Below are 18,966 nucleotides of genomic sequence, written 5' to 3' on the forward strand. Positions count from 1 at the left end.
ATAAAGTATTGTTTTTCCTTAGAAAAAAAGCTTACATCTAAAAATAAATAATAATTGAGCATAATTTTATTAAAGTGGCCTTTATAATATCAGGAAACTGACTTTTTCCCAAATATTTTTGACATTATCTAAAAGTAATTGATATTTATTTTTGTGAACTTTTCAGAAATTTAATGACTCAAATAACTTTAATTCCACTGAAAGATTATTTGAAGAATTTTAATTATTGAATTTATTCAATACTATTATATTACTTCCTATTTTCTTTATCTCATATTTAATTGTTCAAAATTCTCAGTGTAATTTCTTTTAAAACATTTGTAGAAATGCAGACAACCTACAAATTAATTTTGAAAAATAGAATTTTTTGAAGCCATAAAATTTAAGTCCCCTTAAGTATTTTATATTTACGTTGGTTTAATTTTTACAGATATTTATTTTCCCCACGACCATAGACAATTTCTTGATTAAAGCTGGAATATCATCAGGTTCACAAAACAAACTTAGTAGCTTAAAAACACCCTTGTCACTAATTAGAATTTTCATGTTGATGACCAGTCTCTTCCTCAGCATAAATATCCTTTTTTTTTATGGAAAAGTCATCATGGGAGGTAATGTCACTAGCTGCTTGCCACAAACCAGGCGTCTTACACAGAAAATGACTTGGACTCTTCACACTTCTGCAAGCACAAAATGGGAACTCCATGAACAATACGAGAATGAGCTCAGGAAGCTGGTTCCAAATTCGCTTAATTAATAGTGGAAGCCGGAATGCTCCAGACAATTGCAGACATGTATTTTGTCAGCCTGGAGAGAAGTAGCAAAGGGAATAGAGGAAAATGCCATTTTTCAATGGATATGATTTGTAGGTGCACTGGCAGCCCATCTATGACAGAGACATCAATTCAGAAGATTATTCAATCGAGAAAGCATTCATTGTGTAATGATGAACCTTCCATGTTAGTAACTGTTCTTGGGTATTAGCAGTAGTTAAAATGTCTGGAGAGAAATGCCTGAAATCTTGGAGAATACAGGCTTTGTAGGGCTCTCTTCAAGAACAAGGACGCAAAGTTCCAAACACAAAAAAGATTATTATTTTTTTTTGCGGTACGCGGGCCTCTCACTGTTGTGGCCTCTCCCGTTGCGGAGCACAGGCTCCGGACGCGCAGGCTCAGCGGCCATGGCTCACGGGCCCAGCCGCTCTGCGGCATGTGGGATCTTCCCAGACCAGGGATTGAACTCGTTTCCCCTGCATTGGCAGATGGATTCTTAACCACTGTGCCACCGAAGTCCCGAGTTATTCAATTTTAAAAAATGACTTACCTAAAATGTTTAATACCTGAGTGGTCAGGACTGTATAAAAACATATCAACGCATACTGAAAAAGTAGATGGATTCTAAGCAAATATTCAACTTTGCAAAAGTGTGAATAAAATGATTAGCTAGCGGAATTTAGACATTATTATAATTTGAATACTAAGGAAGAATTAGTAAGGCTAGTAGGACAGCATCTATGAATGTTTGAGAAAACACATTATACAAAAAAAATACTAGATATAGTATAGTTCAGTTGGATTCAGAATCCATTCACATTAGTATAGGTTCAACATTACATTTATTAATATAAGAAAAGGGTATTTAGAGAATGCTCAAATTGTCTGAAATTAGGTTAGTGATAAAAAGGAGTTAGAGGAAAAGCAATGAATAGTTATCTGTCTTTTGTTAATATCTGACTGTGTGAATGGAGTTTCTTAGGAATGGTGACTATCATGAATTAAAAGGAATCAGCATTAAAGAGGTTCAGGAGTTTCAGGGGGCCCTTTCAAGCACAAACCCCGTATTTATAAAGTTATCTTTATAGGAGCAAGCTCAAGGTTCTTACTGAAATATCTAGAATAGAGGTTTTATTTGGAAGTTATATATAAATTCATATCTAATATAATCTCTATTACTTTGTATTTTATTGTTCTTATTAGAATTTTATATTGCAAAAATTTACGGATTTTTTTCCAGGAAGCTCCATATAGATAACCCCATATAGATAATCCTCTCCAGTTTATCACAGTGAGCTGTACAAATATTATCACTTTGTGCATGAACCTTGAAGGTATAAATGTAGGGAAGCGTTTCTTGGGGATGTGACCTCAGTTCCTGCTGCATTCTGAGGAGTCTCCATCTGCTTCCTCATCTGTAGAATAAGGATAATGATGGGACCTCCCTCATTCTATAGCTTCGAGGATGAAATGAATTAATACACAGAAAGGATTTAGCACAGAGCCTGGCACATAATAGCACGAAACATGCGCATACAGATGTGCTTTTATCATTTCTATAATGATGCAAGCTGAGATTTTGCCTTCAATTTCTGGGTGTTTGGACAATGCAGACTATAGGTGTATTTAATGGCCTTTCACAATGCACTACCTGCTGAGGGCCAAGCCTGTACTGAACTCATTTCATATTCTTTTCACCTGGCACACTCCTTGGCAGATAGCAATTGCCCAATAAACAAACATTTGATTTACGAATTAAGGAAAAAATAAAAAGAGGGGTTGTCTTTAATCTAAGAAAAAATATTGGGCCGTAGTCAGACATCCACACACTCCCGGATGCCTAGCACGTTGGTGTCCAACTGACGGCTCCAGCATTTGGCTACTTTCTGGATAGTTGTGCTTCAATGGGTAGGTAAGAACGATCAATGCATTAAAGTCTGTGTTTGCTTCCCTCAGCGAAAGAAGTTCATCATCACAAGCAGCATCACTGGGAAAAAGCACATGTTTGTCACTGATTCAGCCAAGACCTGTAAATATTTACTGGGCCTCTGCTGCGCCCAGCATGGATTTAATGCTCGGACGAGCTCTCCCGGAGTTACAACTGGTGAGTAGACACCATCTTCTCAACCTAGAGATATTTGGCCTTGAGTTTGCTGTTGATCTCTCACCATTATTTCCTATTCATTTATAAGAGGGCACAATATAACATAGTGGTTTCACCCTTCATACTCAGAGTGGTCTCTGCATGTGCATCACCTGAGAGCTTGCCAGGGATGCAGGACCTCAGGCCCCTGGATCAGAATCTGCATTCGAAAAAGAGCCCAGGTGATCTGGATGCAGATGAAAGTTTGGGAACTCCAGGCTTGGAATGTGGAGCCTGGAGTTCCACAGACTCAGAGAGGTGCCACTTACTAGCTGCGTGACTTTGGACCGCTCACTTGCCCTCTCTGAGCCTTGGTGTCCTCAGCTGAGCAACTGGCCGTCCGGCAGGTTTGCGCTGCGCTCCAACAGGACAGTGTGTGTGCTGTCTGTAGCTCATCTAGAATGAGTGTCTGGCGTTCATGGCTCCATGTGACTAGTAACGGCAGCTCCTGCTTGTGGGGGGTTTTGTTAGGTGCCAGTCAATTCACAGGGGAGCTGTGTCACTGGCTCCTGCAGTCCTGGGACGGGGGATCAACTAGGAACCAAAATTGCTGAGCATTCAGACGTAGAACCAAATACAGAAAACAAAGGTGGCGTATTATTTGCAGCGAAACCAAATAAATATATAAATATTTCTTTGAAATTGCAGAGTAGCATTTCCATTATGTTTCCAGGGAATTGGAGATAATGAATGTAAATTAATTATGTCTTACCTGCTGAGATACAGTGTGAAACATCATCAATATCAATTTTATTGCCTAATATCAGTGAACATAAAATATTTATAAAGACTCCTTGGGCTTACTAGCAAAATTAGTCCTTCTAAGCCTGTTTCGCTCATAATATGCTATTTTCTCAAACTGCAAATTCTACCATCATAGGAGTTTGGGGGAATCTAACATTTGTGTGGCCTCCACCTACAATGCTGTTCCTGCCTCCTTCCAGGCTCAGACCACCAAGATAAGCCTCATTCTCCAAGAATAAGTTCAAGGGCAACCTCCTCCTTGAAGTTCCTCCTGATTGACTGCCCCCGTACTCCCTTCCCAGGTGGAGTTGACTACTCCCTCTCTTGTGCAGCCTCCGTCTTCTCACCTGTAATGTTCTGCCCCTTTTATTTGTGGATGTGTCTGCCTCCAGTTTGCAGTGGGCTGGGAGCTCCTGGAGGGCAGGGACAGTGTCCCCGTACCTTTACGGTTCCAGCATGGAACAGAGGTGTGTCAAGTGGGAGATGGTTAATACATGTTTTTTTGAATGAATGCATAGATGGATGAGTAGTGTGGAAATACAATCATTTACTTAATCATTCCTCTAGATTTTAAGTTTGCTTTTCATTTTCCAATAACATAAATAATATTGCAGTAAACATCATTGGAAGAAAAATTTTCTGTATTGTGTATTATTTCTTTAAGGTAGATTTCAGTTCGATTTGGGGTACAAAGGTTGGGGCATTTTTAGGGCCCTTCCTGTTTTCCTGAGTGCCATTCCCATGTCCAGTATCATTGTGCCTGTTTTATTGCATCCTTGCTGGAATAGATATTATCATGTTTATCTTTGTTCATTTATAGGGAAAAAATGATTTTTCAGTGTTGTTTCATTTGGCATTTCTTTGATTGTTAAGAAGTTGGACATTTTCCAAATGTTTCTTAGTCATTCTTCTGTGAAGTGTCTAAACAAGCATATTACTCTATAGTTATATTTGGTTCCCTGGGGAGAGAGAAAAATCAACAAGCTTTTACAAGTGCATACATTCAGGGCTAAATCAGGCAGGATCTGTCAGCATTGCAGAGTAGGACCACAGGCCTTCACTCAGCCCTTTCAGATGCATAGCAGGGGGCTGCAGGGATGCCGGTGGCCCTTCCATGAGCTTGTGGCTCTGAGACTCTGCAGATCTGCAGTGGCTGCCCAGGATCCTGCCCTGGTTCCTTTACCTTTTCCTTGGCTCCTGTACTCTTGAAACTCTGTTAACTAACCTTGGCTTCAGCCTTGCCATCTAGACTGATTTGGATATTTGTCAGCTACTTTCCTGGTGCCACAGTTAGGCTGTGAGTTCCCTGCCCCCGCCCTCCACCGGTGGACAGAAACTATTCGCTCTGCTTGACATGTCAGTGGCATTGGGACATTCTTGGTATCCCTTCCTTCCATTCCTGAAAGGTTATCAACCCTTGGCTCTCCTACCTACCAATCAGTCCTTCCTGCACCATTTGTCCAGCCAATTGAACCCCGCTAAGCTAAGGTCTAATAATGATAACAGCACTTCCCACCAACCCCACCAGCCCCAGGAGCCCCCCTGCTTCATGCTGAATGCCTGATGCTAAGTGTTTGACATCCAGACTCTCATTCCCTGACCTCACTGTGTGATCTGTCCTGTTAACAGAGCATCCTCCCCAGTGCCCTGTTGTTCTCCAGCTTCTTGCAGGGACAAAGCCCTGCTCAGGACCCAGAGCTGTGATGCTCTCATTCGTCTGCTACCTTCTGGGAGCCCTCCTCCCCCAGGGGGCAGCCCCTTCTTCCTGCACCTCCAACCTCTATATGAAGGCTCCCTTGAAGCCCATAAAACTTCTCTGAACCTCTCCCTGTCACCACTTTCTTTCCTTGAAATGTCCCCCTGTGGGTATTAATATACACCACAATTAAAGCTAAGATCACTATCCCTTTAGACCTTAGCGATCAGAGGGCTGGGCATGCTTCAGATGAATCTCCTGTGCTACTGTTTGTATCTCCATGTCCTCTATACGTCCATTTTCTGGCGTGGACTGTGGAGTCAGCCGAGTGTGAGTCCTGCTCTACCACCTACAAGCCCTGGGACCTTGAGCAAATTGTTAACTCTCTCTTAGACTCACTTTTCCTCATCTATAAAATGGGTATAATAATATCTACCCCACAGGGTTATTGTGAGGATTAAATGTGACAATGCCGATAACATGCTTACCACTGGGCCTCGCATGTAATAAGCATGCAGGATGTGTGAACTGCTGGTGTGGATATTATAGTCATTGCTGCTATGTGTCTGAGCAGGTCCAAGCTCTGGAGTCAGATACTGGACAATTTCTGCAAAAGCTGCAGGTCGTATTCACATTGCTTTTAGTCCTCCCTTCTTCCTTGCCTACTGTATGTGAATGATGGTACCTAATGCCTCCTAGACACAGAACGTTCTCCAAAAGTATTTTTTAAAGTCTACCTTTTTCAGTGGGTACAGTCCCGACAATGAACCAGGCACCATTGTAGGAAAGGGGGGCTGTCTGCTTGAGGAAATAAATGTTCATGAGCATGCTGTCAGTGAAGGCATTTCACTGTGCTTTAGATATGCACACACACACAAACACACGTATGACTGGAGCCATACAAACGCCGTGTGCCCGAGCATTCTTTCCTTCTTGGTTTTAACAGGGAACAGATGGTTGGAACACAGTCATCATTTACTTTTTTCAAAATACAAACTGGGCTTTGTGTAAATCCTAGTTAATTTAAGGAATCTATCTATCAAATCCAGTTTCCTACGAATGACGTGAAGAGTGAAGTGGTGAGAACCACTCACATTCCTGGGCTCATTAGAATCATTTGTTACCTCTTTTTGCAGGCAGGGAGGAAGGGAAGTGTGAAAGCTGGGAGACAACACTTCTGATCCGTATTCATATTTCAGAAAATCGTATCTTAAATATTATTACCAAGGAAGCTAAGCCGTGTAGAGATGAAAGATTACATTCCACAGGGCAGAGCGTAATCTTGGGAGCTCAGGTAGTTTGCAGACCTATTTGTTAAAACAACGTTTGGAGGATGGTTTGTAAAGGCAGCGAGCAGAGCGGATGACAGCGGTTAATTTTATACAAGGCTCTGCTGGCGCTGTGACACTGCCGTGAACCATGGCTCCAAGGCCTGTCAGCTGCCAGGGGGTGGGGGGCATCTTGGTTCCTCCTTCCTGTGTGTCTGAGTTTTCTTTCCTTAGTCAGTGCTAATTAGGCAGACGTGGCATTCTCAGGGCTAATCACAGGAGCTCCACGAGCTAGCATGAGGAAAAATAAGCCCCTCCATGCAGACAAAGAAAAGCCAGGACAGAGCCTGGGGCCTGTGATGTGTGGCTGCCACAAGAGCGATGGGACCAGCATCATTCTTGTGAGTATTTATGTTTATCTGTTTCTCCCACATTGCAGACTATGATAAGTGTGTGCAAATGGCCAATCTGAGTCTTGCACACCTGGCCCAGTCCAAGCCGCTCACTTGGATCCAGAGACTGTCGTGCTCAGAAAATGCACTGTTTGTACCTGGGCTGGAGGGTGCGGCAGGAGGCCTGCTACACACGTCACTGGATAACTTCACTGTGGACACCAGCAAGGGGACCAGGGCGCAAGGGCTCAGAGGCAGGTGGGTTTGACATATCTGTTCTGTGGGCCCAAAGCATCATGTACTTGGTGCTCTGGAGTAATCCATACGTGAAGACATTGTTTAAAGGATGTCAAATGTCTAAGGGAAGTATGCATTCATTGGGTAATTATCAACTAAATCCACAGAGATTTCCCGAAGGGCAGCTATGGGCCAGATCTATGCTAGACACGGGACAGACATCCCGTGTCTCCCTGCTGCGTTGCTCTATCTTTTGGTGGAGAAAGAGCTAGGTGATGATACAAAATTGAAGGGGACGAAATAAACAAGTTGCAATAGCCTATTTAGCCAGGTACTGTTCTAAGCACTGTACCCATCAACTACATTAGCCCTCACAACCCTGTGAAGTACTTTCTGTTTTCTCCCAGCGTGAGACTTGAACACACACAGCTGGCCCTGGAGTCGGTACTCCTAAGCTCTACATTGCCGATGCTCTCTCTTTTGATGGATTGCTTGCAGTTTAATTTGCAAGGGAAAATAATGAGCTTATCAACACAACTTCATATTATAACATAATGATCCATAAATTTTAAAATAGCCTCGAAGTTGGATTGCACTTACATTACAAGTTCTATACATAGCACAGATTCACAGGCAGCACAGGACCAATGAAGGGGGCTGTGGGAGGGAGCTGTTTTTTGGAATGAGTTATACATCTGCTTCAGCAAGAGGGTATGGGTGATTGATTTGAATTGCAATGCATATGTTATATCTTAAAGTAATTCTTAGAAAATTACTGCTCCAGATTCTGTTGATGCAAGTATGCATCACCACGCACTGCGAACTAACTCAATAATGATGAAGCAAAACTATCTATTATTGTTACCACGTAACAAACAACTCCAAAGCATAGTGACTTAAAACAACAGGCATTTTGTTATTCTGTTTCACGATTTTCTGGGTTACAAATTTAGGCAGGGCTCGGCTGGGCGATTCTTCTTCTTCTCTTGAGGGTACTCATCAGGACTGGCCTGGAGGCTCCAGGACTGTGTTGTGCATGTGCCCAGGCCCTCAAGTGGAGATGGCTGGGATGGTGAGCTCAGCTGGGCCCTTCTCAGTCCCAGTGTGGTCTCAGGCCCTCTCCATATGGTGCCTCCCTGTGGAAGGTAGTGAGGCGTCTACATGGCAGCTCAGGGCTCCAAGGGCCCAAGGCGAGCTGCCAGTCTCCTAAAAGGCTGGGCCTGGAGCTGGCACGTGGTCACTTCTGCCATACTCTCTTGGTCAAAGTAGTCACATGTCAGCGCAGATTCAGGGGCAGCAGAAACAGTCCCCACCTCCTGATGTAGGAGTGTCAAAGCATAAGTGGCCATCTTTAATCTGTCATCAAACTGATAGTACTTTATAACACTTTATAGATTAAAAGCCTGAAGAAGCCATGACTGACTCAAGGCCACCTTGAGAATGTGTTGACTGCAAAGCACCCTTCCAGTGACCTGCCAGTGGGCACGCACAGGAGGGGACTGGCAGCACTGCATGGCAGCCAGCCTTCTCAACAGGAAGCTGAACTGGAGTCCTCAGTAATCTCTGGTTCTCCTCTAATTTTAGTTTATGAATGCCAGACTTTCACAACCCTTAGTAACTCACGTCAGAGGTTATGGGTCACCTTCCATGAAAAGGGAAATCTAGGGTCTCTGGCCATCTGGAAGGTCCCCAGAAGCACAGCCCAAGACAATGACTTGGGTGCAGGTGGTTTTTGTGGAGGTGATGCCGAGAAGCAGGAGTGAGCAGGGTAAGTGAGACAGGGGAGGAGGGAAAGTGAAAAGAAAGGGGGCAGTGTCATCAAGATAGCTGCTGTGGGCAGCCAGGGCTTAATTCCATAGGAAGTGCACAGAAGCCCTCCCAGAATTGTCTGAAGGACCAGGGAGTGGACACTTGTGCACCGGCTCCCATCCCGCTCTGGTGCAAGCTTGTCTGTGGGAGGTATGAACTCTCCTATACCGTTGGGCAAGGTGGGGGGATAGAGGGGGTGTGTGAGATGCCCAAGATGCTCAAAAAGCTCTAGGGCAGAAAGAGGACCGTATCTGAGGCTAGATCAGCACGAGCTGAGGCTGAGCTCAGGTGGACCTGCCCACCACTGCTCTGGTCGGTCTGAGGTGGGACAAGGGCTGCATCCATCCAGCTCTGTCATCCCTGTGCATGGATGAGAAGTGCATCATCCTTGCTGTGGCTGGTGCAAAGATCATCCAGCCCAGGGTCCCCTTCAGGCAGGGTGCTGGAACGAGCCCAATGCCATGGAAATCCACCTACACCTACTCAGCTGTCTGCTGCGTGTGATGTTGCGCTAGTGGTTTGTAACGCCCGTGCCTCTCTTTCCTCATTTGTCTAGTGGTGGGAGCAGTGATGCCCACCCCACCCCACTGGGTGGCTGTGGGAATTAAATGGTGTTATAGAACCCTGAAGATGGGATGAGTCTGTGATGAGTGTCCTAATGTTGGTGCCCTTCCCCTAGTCTCTAGGGGAGAAGGTAGGAACACAAACCCTCTTAAAGGGGATAGAATGGTTAAATGTTTAAGGCAGACACAGGTACAGCTTTATCGCTCCCCCGAGAGTGAGGTGATTTCCAAGTAAGGGGACAGAGGAGGGCTGCATGGAGGAAGTGACAGCGGGTCTTGACCAACCATGGGTTTGGGCACAGTGAGAAGGAGGGGAGATAGGCTGGAATGCCATGAGCGAAGGCCCAGTTCCTCTTGCTACAAAAATTGGTTGAGTGCCTGCTGTGTGCCAGCCCCGAGCTGTGCACTGAGGACTCAGCAGTGGGCAGGACGGACACAGCCCCTGCCTCATGGCGCTCACAGAGGTGACAAGCAGAGGGCCCGTGTGGCAGGAGCAGGTGGTGCTGCTGACCAGCGGGCCAGAGCCAGGACGGGAAGGATGGGATGGCATGCAGACACTGACATGCAAGAGATGGGACCCGCTTCCCAGTGTCAAGCCTGAGCAGCTGTGTGCTCAGCACTGCTTAGAACGGGGATGCCATCAGGGTGCCAATCCTGACATACAATCCCTGCCCCACCTACTTCATGGCACCTTTTCTGTGAGCCTTTCCTGACTGCCCTGGCCAGCACCACTGGCTCGCCTTCAAGCTGCTGCCCCCAGGGCCCCTCCACCCCGACATCCACATGCATCTATCTGTCCTGTAAACGGGGAGCTTCCAGAGAACAGTAATGTGCCTGTCTCCTCCTCAGCTCTGAGGCCAGCATGCGGAGACTTTCCGTAAATGGCATTATTTTCTTTAGGTTTGCATTTTTAAAAGCTTATTTTAATTGTGGTAACATATACATAACATAAAATTCACCCTTTTAACCATTTTTAAGTGGACAGCAGCGTACTGTTAAGTATATTCACATTGGTGTGCAGCCAGAATTCTTCTCATCTTACCAAACTGAACCTATGACCATTAAAAGACAAGTCCCCATCCCCACTCCCTGAGACCCTGGTAACTTTCTGTTTCTATGCATTTGACTACTTTAAGGACCTCACTCTACTGTACAAGTGGAATCACACAATGTTAGTCTCTTTGTGATTTGCAGTAGATGCTGCTTTTTATCCTTTTTAAACAATAGACTTGCACGTGTGACTTGGATCACATGGGCCGGGGCAGCCTAAGGCAGAAAATCCCTTCCTTTCTCCAGAGGCCCTCCCTTGTGGCCTTCCTTGGCCCCTCTAGGTCTGCTGGGGTATCTCCTTCTTTGAAACCCAGGAGTGCTCTGCCAAAGCCTCTCCCTGGGCACTTAGGTCAGCTCTAGATGGCATGAAAGGCACCCATCCTGCAACTCGCAGTGGGCTGGGAGCTCCCAGAAGGCAGAGCCCATGTCTGACTCACCTTTACCCTCAGTCCCTTGCCAGCCCGGGGCCTGACGTCTAGTCGGATCTCAGTCAACTTGGGCTGAACTTGCTGAAATGCATAGTATGAACAGGAGCTGGGTTAGAGTGAGGCCTCCTCCCTAATCTCTGAAGAACGGCCCTGTGCTCGTCCCTCGCCCTGCATCTGCCTTCTCTCCCCCATCGCTCCTCTTCTTCCCTTTCTAGGTCTGGCCCCTTGAACAGCGCCAGGCTCTGTGCCCGGAGCACCGGGCATCACTGATCCCAGGTTGCAGTGAGAGGTGCGGTGGCAGCACCCATCCCTGCCTTGGGCCGGCTGCCTAAAGCAGTGGGGCAGGTGTGGGATCCCTGAGGTTGGGGCCAACCTGGGTGATGAAGGGCTGATGGATCTGTTCAGATGGTCGACCTCCTGGCCTTCCTTCTTCAGATGAGGCCCAGTGCTGGCTTTTTCCAGGCTCTAAGTCCTGTGGCTTTGCCTCTGTTCTTTCTGCTCACTCTCTACTTTGTTCATCCCTGGATGTAGCTTATCTTGAGCAGAGCTGACCCTGTGGGTCGGGCAGGGTCCCCACTTAATTCATTATTCTTCTAGGGCCTAGAACATCCTTTGTTTGCTAGAATGCTGGCTCGGCAAAGCCAACTGAATGCCGGCATGAAAGATTCTTGTTTTCAGCTCAGTATTACTAGGGGGTCGCCAACTCCAGTATCTGCAAGGATCAAGCAGGTAAGTTACTGTGTGAAGCCCTCAGTGGAGGTGCTGGAACATCACAGTGGAGGTGTTGGAACATGGCTGGCCCAGCTGAAAAAGCAAACAACAGAAAAATCAGGACCCACTAAAAGCATGAGTGCTTTATACTTACTACCTCATTTTGGGGCCATCACAAGTCTAGGAAATAGGAATATTCTTATTTTCTGGTTAAGGAAATGGAGGTTTGGAAGGGCTGCTTATTCAACTCAAAGGAGAGATAGTGGGAGGTTCATAGGGGGCCTGGGTGACTCTAGGGTCCCCTCTAAGATAGAAAGCCCCCAAAGCCATTCTTTCCAGTGTACTTCTGTTAACCAGATCAGCCCTTGATGGGATCTGTCTATGGATCTGTTGACTGATGAGCAAGGGGCCACCACCCACACTCAGAATGGCAGGAAGTTGCCTTCTAGGGGCATCTTACCTCATCTTGTTGACTTTCCCTGCAGGCCCTGCCCTGGCCACGAGCAGCTGGAGCACATCTGTTTGACCCAGAAGCCAACGACTTGTGACCCTCTCTCTGGACGGCCTGCTCAGAGCACACACACAGGTACGGGCCAAGCCGTGGGCTTGGGGTAAAGGAAACCTTACACGTGACTCTTGCTTTCAATCTTTTGCCACTACTTCATTTTGCTTCCCCAGTAATGTTCACAGTCTTTTTGCTTTTCCATTAATCTCAAAACTACTTACCTAGAAGGTGAAAGATTTATTCGATCTGAAGAGAAACCAGAGTATTCTGTCATACAGAGTGAAGTAAGTAAGAAAGAGAAAAACAAATACCGTATGCTAACACATATATATGGAATCTAAAAAAAAAAAAAAGGCCCTGAAGAACATAGGGGCAGGACAGGAATAAAGACGCAGACGTAGAGAATGGACTTGATGACACGGGGAGGGGAAGGGTAAGCTGGGACGAAGTGAGAGAGTGGCATGAACATATATACACTACCAAATGTAGAATAGATAGCTAGTGGGAAGCAGCTGCATAGCACAGGGAGATCAGCTTGGTGCTTTGTGATCACCTAGAGGGGTGGGATAGGGAGGGTGGGAGGGAGACACAAGAGGGAGGAGATATGGGGATACATGTATATGTATAGCTGATTCACTTTGTTATAAAGCAGAAACTAACACACCATTGTAAAGCAATTATACTCCAATAAAGATGTTAAAAAAAAACAAAACTACTTATGGCTGGGAAAAGCCCATGATGTCCACCTTTGGCTTGGGCTGAGCACATAGATTCTAAATGTGTTAGCACTGGTGAAGATTCCCAGCGCTCGGGTCCAGCGTGAGGAATACCTGCTGTGGAGGGGCGTGGCTGGAAACACGTATCCTTCATTTTCTTTACAACTCTTCCTATGGCCCCAGAATATCATCTCCCACTACTCACCAGAAAACATATACAGGGCAGGCGACATTCCCCTCTGTCATATATCCTCCAGGCAGGTCCCCAGTGGGACATAAAGGCAAAGAGATTCCTGAGCTAGAGAAGATATTTATATTTGATGAGAATTAAGCCTGGGATTGGATCTGGAATACCACCAGGTGGCTCTTTACCGTGAACTGTGTGCAGGTCCCACCATGGCCCCTTGGGGGAGGGAGCGATGTGGAAAACGCTGGAGGGTGGGTCACTCTTTGGGGATTTTTCCACGTGCTCTGTGGTCAGCACTGGATTGCCCGTCAGGGCTCTGCCTTGGGTCCCCTCCAAGACCCAAGCTGGGGGAAACCTGTGCTGGGCTGCAGAGCCCTATCACCCCCTACTGTTCGGGGTCCAAGAGGGGAAGGCTTTGCCGTCTCATCTCTGTGCTCCAACTTTAGTTTCAGTTTTCACTGCCAGCAAGGTCACCTCTGCTCAGATTCTGTCTTGTCCCAAGACCAATGCAGAAAAATGAATAGCTGTAGGAAGTCATGCAGAGCAAGCACCATGGCCCACCTGCCTTTGCCTCTGCCCTTGATGAGCCAACACTGACCTGGTGAGGCTAATCAGAAGTATGTGTTCACAGATGGACTTTTCTACAAAATAGAAACAGACTCACAGACGTAGAGAACAGACTTGTGGTTGCCAAGGGGGAGGGGGCTGGGGGAAGGATGGATTGGGAGTTTGGGATTAGCAGATGCAAACTATTATATATAGGATGGATAAACAGCAAGGTCCTATTGTATAGCACAGGGAACTATATTCAATATCCTGTGATAAACCATAATGGAAAAGAATATGAAAAGAATGTATATATATGTATACCTGAACCACTTTGCTGTATAGCAGAAATTAACACAACATTGTAGATCAACTGTACTTCAGTAAAATAAATTTTAAAAACTTATTTAAAAAAAAAGTATGTGTTCAGCCATCCATGCCCAGCCTTGTGCGTGTGTGTGAAATAGTGTTCACACCTTTTGTATTAGGTCTCTGATAATTTGGGGGAAAAGCACAATGTGGGTGGGGCTTTGTTTCCACTTCCAGGGCCACAAAATAAGAGGAGAAGGAGCTTTACAGCCGAACCAGATCGAGAAATTGTGCGCGTGGCACTGAGCCGGGATCCACGCCGTGGTTTTGGTAAGAGGGCTCCTGGCAGGGGGGACCCAGTCTTTCCCTCTGGGCAGAGGGGAGGGGTGTGCTATCTTCCCTTTAGACTTTTCTACTCCCTTTTCCTGCCTGTCCTCCCCCATTTGCCTTTTTCAGTGATCACTTCTTTTTCTTCCCTTTAAATGTCCCTAACCAGCAATGGGATGTTGGGGTCAAAGTTTCCTTTTAGGCCTGATCAGGTTTTGGGGTGCAGATCTTGAAAATCTAAGTATAAGATAGAAAAAGGCTTTTCCGTCTAATACCACGTAATAACCTTTCTCTAGTATATTTAGATTCTTAGGGATGGGGAAGAGTAGTCAATCTTTTTCATCTCTTACTATTTACCACATTGGAAGACCCTTAAGAAGAGAAGGGTTGCTTGATTAAAAATCATCTTTTTTTTCCGATCTGATTATGTATTGGAACAATAATACATAATGTTCCTAGCTGTAGTTGTGCTTATGAATGCGGGACAATCCACTTTCCTCCATCTGTCATGGCAGAGTAGAAAGAGCTGTTGGAGAATCAGAGGACTTAGGTGCAAATATCAGCATTGCTACTTAGTAGCTGTGTGATCTCAAGCAAATAACCTAACCTCTCTGAGCTGCAAAATCATTAAGTATCATCTTCTTTCATATAATTGGATTATAGGTTTTGTCATTAATGAGGGAGAGGATGTAGGCAAAGTTGATCCTGGCATCTTTATATCTTCTATTATACCTGGGGGACCAGCTGAAAAAGCTAAAAAGATCAAACCAGGTATGTCATTTTTGATTGCCAGAGATGCTGCTTTAAGGAACTGCTCTTTCTCATTTCCTTGATGGGATTATTGAGATCTCTTATTTTTTCAGGAGGGCAGATACTAGCCTTGAATCACATCAGTCTGGAGGGCTTCACATTCGACATGGCTGTTAGAATGATTCAGAATTCTCCTGACAACATAGAATTAATCATTTCTCAGTCAAAAGGTATGTCTTAACCCGCTTTCAGAAGCTGGAGAGCCTCCTTTATTTTCAGGAGTACATTTCTACAAACACAGAGTACTGGGGCTTTAAGTCCGTGTAGGTCTCTTGTATTACCTCTCTCGTGATAGTGGCTTTGGCACAAATCAATAAACTCTGCAATTTCAGGGGCAGAATGCGCTCTACCATTGCTTGTCCTGCTGAATGGGAGAAGCCTACTCTAGTTCTTTATTAGATGCAGCTATTGTGTGTTTCTCTGCCACTCTTCTCGCATGACAGGAACGATGTTCTTTCGATCAGCCAAGGCCTTATTGAAAGTGGCTACTGCAGTAATTCTACATATTTGGGGCTTAGTCGTGGAATCCGGTGGGAAGGAGACAGGGGGCTCTTCTTGAAGCTGAAGCGCATAACAAGCATTCTGTTCTAATTTGGTTAAGACTCAGCATGTTAGAGATCAACCAAAAGAGTAAAGGTTGTTTTTTTTAAAGATGATTTTATTCGTCCTTTAGATAGCTATCCAACAATTGCCTGTACTGAAGAATAAGATGACTCTGTTTATCTGGGTCAGGTTTGGGGTGGTAATGGGGGGATGTTAATATCCCTCTCCCTCCCAGTTACCCGGGCTCACCACAGCTTTTTGGTTGGGTGATCCTGCAATTTTCCAGAAGGCTGCCTACAAAGCCAGGCCCACACTCTAGGAGCTTTGTACAATCTCCTCTCATGTACAGAAATGCTTCATGTCACACCAGCCAGCATTTTCTGGGTCCTAAATGCAGTCACCCCGTTGGCCTTGGCCTCTGAAAACCACATGCCCTCTCTCACTCTTGCACAGGTACACACCATCACCAGGTGGCTTTCCAGGTGCTGCATCTGCCCTTCGTCCAGAAGCTGTGGGGGGATGGGGGCTGGCAAAGCTGGGGCCTTAGCCATGCGCCTTTCATCCTGTGCTTGGACCTGACCCAGGGGCTAGCCCGGCCCTTCCACAGCACCTGCCCCAGCTCACTGCTCTGTTGGATTTCCTACACTGTCACTGTTCTTCCCACAATGTTTTAGCTGTCCTTGTATCTCCCTCCATACTTTGCACAGGAAAGGACAGAGGGGAGCAATCAAACCATCCTATTTTTAAAATCAGGAAACATAATGCAGCTGAGCTGGGGTCCATTCAGTGTCAAGGATGGCCTGCTGGGGTGGGGATGTCCAAAACTGGCACCCAAAGTCTGCGAGGCTCCAACCTCACTTTAGAGTTTCAGATGATGGAGTACCCACAGTGCCTGTGAATTACGTGTCCTCTCATCCTGGAGCCCCTGTCACCTGTTGGTAACTCTGCCTGGTCACAGTTGGGGTTCCTCGAAACAGCTGCCACCTTTGTTGGAGGAAGATGCTTCCACAGTGACTCTGGCTGGTCACTGTGGGCAGAGGCTTGACCGCCGTGAGTTTCTATCTGGTTGGGCTGCTGTTGGGGCATGTGCTCTAGACTGGAGATCAAAGACAAGACAGAGAACCTTCCCATCAGGAGCAGACATCACCCTCCACTACAGATTGAGTTTTAATTACCCGCAGAAGTTCTAGCTTGTATTTCCGTTAGGCAGGACATACGTTGCACAGCTTGACGTTTTAATCCAGTCATAAGTCTTGTCCTTGTCTCTTGTGGAGGGTGTGGAAGAAAATAAACACATGCTTACAACATTGCTAGAAGGACGATGACAGTAGAATAGCTAGTGAGAAGCAGCCGCATAGCGCAGGGAGATCAGCTCGGTGCTTTGTGACCACCTAGAGGGGTGGGATAGGGAAGGTGGGAGGGAGACGCGAGAGGGAGGAGATATGGGGATATATGTATACGTATAGCTGATTCACTTTGTTATACAGCAGAAACTAACACACCATTGTAAAGCAATTATGCTCCAATAAAGATGTTAAAAACAAAGAAATTGCCAGGAATAAGGCATTACTGAACGGTGGCCCACCGCTCTCTACTGAATACCTTTAGGCTTGAACTACTTCTAATCTGATTCATTAAATTAAGTTTATCCACTGTGTGAGTTGGGCATTTTCCTGAGTACTAATGAGTCTGTATCAAAAGTTGTAAACTTACTTGTGTGTCTACATATCCAGATGTAAAGAAGATCTGTGTTCCTTCCTCCCATATACATTTGTTGAATAGCTGATATTAACATATGCACGGTAAATACACGTATTGAGGCTCTTAGTACTATGTACTAAGCTGTAATCTCTTTCTCTCTCTCTCTACATGTATAAACATCTCTCTATATTTAATTTCTAAGCCTCACCAACCCTATGAGGTAGTTGAGATGATCTCTATTTTAGATATGAGGAAATTGAGGTCCAAAAATGTGAATTACCTTGCCCAGGGTTTTACCTAGTGATTCCTGACCTCATGTTCTTTCCTCTGCTCTGTGCCAGCTCAAGGGTCAGACATGGGGTAAATGGGAATCAGTGGCCCAGTCTTCACCCAAAGGGAGTCCACAATCTGGTTAGTACCAAGTTCCCCCCAAAGAACCAGACACGGTGAACTTTGGATCACAGGGTGATTACAGGTGTGCTCAGCAGAGACTCTGGAAGAGGCTGGCTTTAAGAGCAACATGACGGTTGTGGGGTTTTGGGCAAGATTTAATCCTTTTGACTCTGCTTCCTTGTGTATGAACTGGGATCACACCTTCCTGGTGGGTGTGTTGAAAACATGGAAAGATACGTATAGGTACATGTGTATATATATATATACACACATAAATATATGTGTGTGTGTGTGTGTGTGTGTGTGTGTGTGGTGCCCATATGTGGCAAGAGCTTAAAAAGGGGGAACTGCCATTATAACCATCCGTTGCTCCTGTGTTTTCATAATTGGGTCACACAAGCTCTATTTAAGTTTCAAGAACACATCCAGAATCGTCCCTTCCTCTATTCTAAAAGCATCATCTCTCATGGGTGCTAAACTCACATGGCTCCCAGCAGCTATAAAAGGTCTCTCTGTCATTGGAGGAAAATGCTGTGCCCCACATAGAAATGCCACTGAGACGCCAGCCTTTCCAAGCTGTTGATTTCTTCTTGGCTTGTTTTTATAGGTGTTTGTGGAAATACCTCAAGCGAGGAGAAGAATAGCACGGCCAACTCTGGGGTCTTCTCTACAGAGAGCCTGAGCAACGGGCACCTGGGAAGTTTTTCATCACACACACAAGACCAGGAAAGAAATATTGAAGAACTGGAAATGGCTCGGACTCAGAGCTTAATGCCCAGGCTGAGACCTCAGCTGTCTGCTCCACCATTAAAGGTACTCATTCCCTTGCTTCACTCTCTAGAATCTGGAGGAAAGAGAACAGGCTGTGGAGCCCAACAGCCTTGGCTCCAAAGTCCCCCTTTGTTCTCTATTTGCCATGTCAGGAAATAAATACTTACAGTGCATGGTTGTTGAGAAGAATATAAAGGGGAAAAGGCAAAGCTTCTAGTGCAGTGCCAGGGCTCAGTGTTTGAGGTTTCAGTGTCCTCGGTCACTAATTTTAACTGTGAACTGGCTTCTGCAGAGGGCAACGCATGGACAATCAGACATCTTGTATTCTTGGTCTCTAGTTAGTC

The 18,966-nt window shown here is 45.6% G+C and overlaps 1 protein-coding gene across 1 annotated transcript in view; it reads left to right on the forward strand.

Moving 5' to 3' along the window:
- Positions 1-18,966, forward strand: part of FRMPD2 (FERM and PDZ domain containing 2) — an 83,662-nt gene that overhangs the window by 39,408 nt on the left and 25,288 nt on the right. The window contains exons 14-21 of the mRNA XM_067710264.1: positions 2,730-2,877; positions 4,606-4,614; positions 7,064-7,274; positions 12,300-12,400; positions 14,315-14,407; positions 15,068-15,175; positions 15,268-15,384; positions 18,459-18,664. Of these exons, the coding sequence (XP_067566365.1) occupies positions 2,730-2,877; positions 4,606-4,614; positions 7,064-7,274; positions 12,300-12,400; positions 14,315-14,407; positions 15,068-15,175; positions 15,268-15,384; positions 18,459-18,664 (993 nt within the window). The remainder of the gene's footprint in view (positions 1-2,729; positions 2,878-4,605; positions 4,615-7,063; positions 7,275-12,299; positions 12,401-14,314; positions 14,408-15,067; positions 15,176-15,267; positions 15,385-18,458; positions 18,665-18,966) is intronic.

This window comes from Pseudorca crassidens, chromosome 16, assembly GCF_039906515.1.
Source record: "Pseudorca crassidens isolate mPseCra1 chromosome 16, mPseCra1.hap1, whole genome shotgun sequence".
Taxonomy (NCBI): domain Eukaryota; kingdom Metazoa; phylum Chordata; class Mammalia; order Artiodactyla; family Delphinidae; genus Pseudorca; species Pseudorca crassidens.